This window comes from Diaphorina citri, unplaced genomic scaffold (assembly GCF_000475195.1).
Source record: "Diaphorina citri unplaced genomic scaffold, Diaci psyllid genome assembly version 1.1 scaffold14385, whole genome shotgun sequence".
Lineage (NCBI taxonomy): Eukaryota > Metazoa > Arthropoda > Insecta > Hemiptera > Psyllidae > Diaphorina > Diaphorina citri.
The window spans coordinates 10085-11359 of record NW_007391750.1 but is presented as its reverse complement, the minus strand read 5'-3'; the positions used below and the strand labels follow the sequence as shown (position 1 = coordinate 11359).

The 1275-nt window shown below is 34.0% G+C and overlaps 1 protein-coding gene across 1 annotated transcript in view; it reads left to right on the top strand.

The window, feature by feature from the left end:
- Nucleotides 1-178: 178 nt before the first annotated feature.
- LOC103523045 (trehalase-like) overlaps nt 179-1275 on the top strand; it is a gene marked incomplete at its 5' end in the record, with an annotated part of 11175 nt that continues 10078 nt past the window's right edge. Inside the window, one exon of the mRNA XM_008488123.2 lies at nt 179-229. Within this exon, the coding sequence (XP_008486345.1) occupies nt 179-229 (51 nt within the window). The remainder of the gene's footprint in view (nt 230-1275) is intronic.

Sequence of the window (1275 nt, the reverse complement as noted above, 5' to 3'; positions counted from 1 at the left end):
AAAGGGAATTTTCGTCCTATTGGGGCTACATAAATAAATAATTGACACTACTTTGAGCTTACTCTTTGTTTTTCTATTTTTGCCCACTTCTAAGTGCATTGTTTAATTTTTTGGGATCTTTTTTTTTTCTTTTGCTATTTCTAGGTATTATTGTTCAATTTTGTATTTTCGTTTTCAGAATTGATTGAACAGGAGAATGCTAGTGGAGAGGCAGATTATTTGTTGGAGAGTGACCAACTGTGAGGCATCCTGTTCCTGTATCCTGAATCATGTCCTGTTTACAAGATTAGAAGATACATGAACTGACCTAAGTCATGCTGAGCTGGCCTTTCCATAGTGCTCCCTGGATCCTTCGAGCAAAAGATTCCAATTAGGAGTTTTCGCTGAATTCCCATTAAGGATGAGCTAAGGATTAATTTTTTTATCTATTTATTACTGAGAAACTATTTGATTGAGAAGGCAATTTTTATAGGTACCAAGTTTAGTAGGTAGGTCAACTATATTTATTGTACCTAGGTAGGTACCCTCTTCCTAGTCTTCTTCCTTAAAACTGTCCTGACTCTTCGTTTTCCAGCGTAGGTATTATTTAAGCTTCCAGACATTAATGGCAAATTTGTATGAACGCCGTGAAACTATATCGAGTATGCAATGCGCTTTACATTATTGTGAAACAATGAAAATGTAATGTACCTACCTAGGTTGGATTTGGCGATTCTATTTTCTAAGATGATTTATTTCGCAGCTTTAAACCATTATTTCATAGGAATTTTATGTACTTACCTATTCATTATTGAATTTAGGTTAGGAAGGAAACGATCTAGGTAACTTTTTTTCCATTCAGGTAGGTATAGGTAGATACCTAGGAATTTTTTTCTTTGTTAGGTATAATTTAATTCTAGTAGATAGTAGATTATGATCTGTCTTCCTTTCTTGTCATTTGCATCATCAGGTATTATTTATTTCTCTTTCTTTCTTTCATTCTCTCCCTCCCTCCCTCTCTCTCTCTCTCTCTCTCTATTTCTCCCTCCCCAGTCTCCTCTCTTTACTCATTTTTTTGTTCATTACCTATAGGTATTTATTATATTTTAATTAGGTAGGTATTACGAAGTAGTGTGATCATTCCATTTTCTTAAGTATCCCACTCTTGGGTGAGATTCACACTCCCCATACAGTAGGTACATAATATTAGTAAAATTCTCACAGTACCTACATTCCTACATATGTATTTACCTACTTATTGAACATAATTTTAAGTAGGTATTTATTGTAACTCGT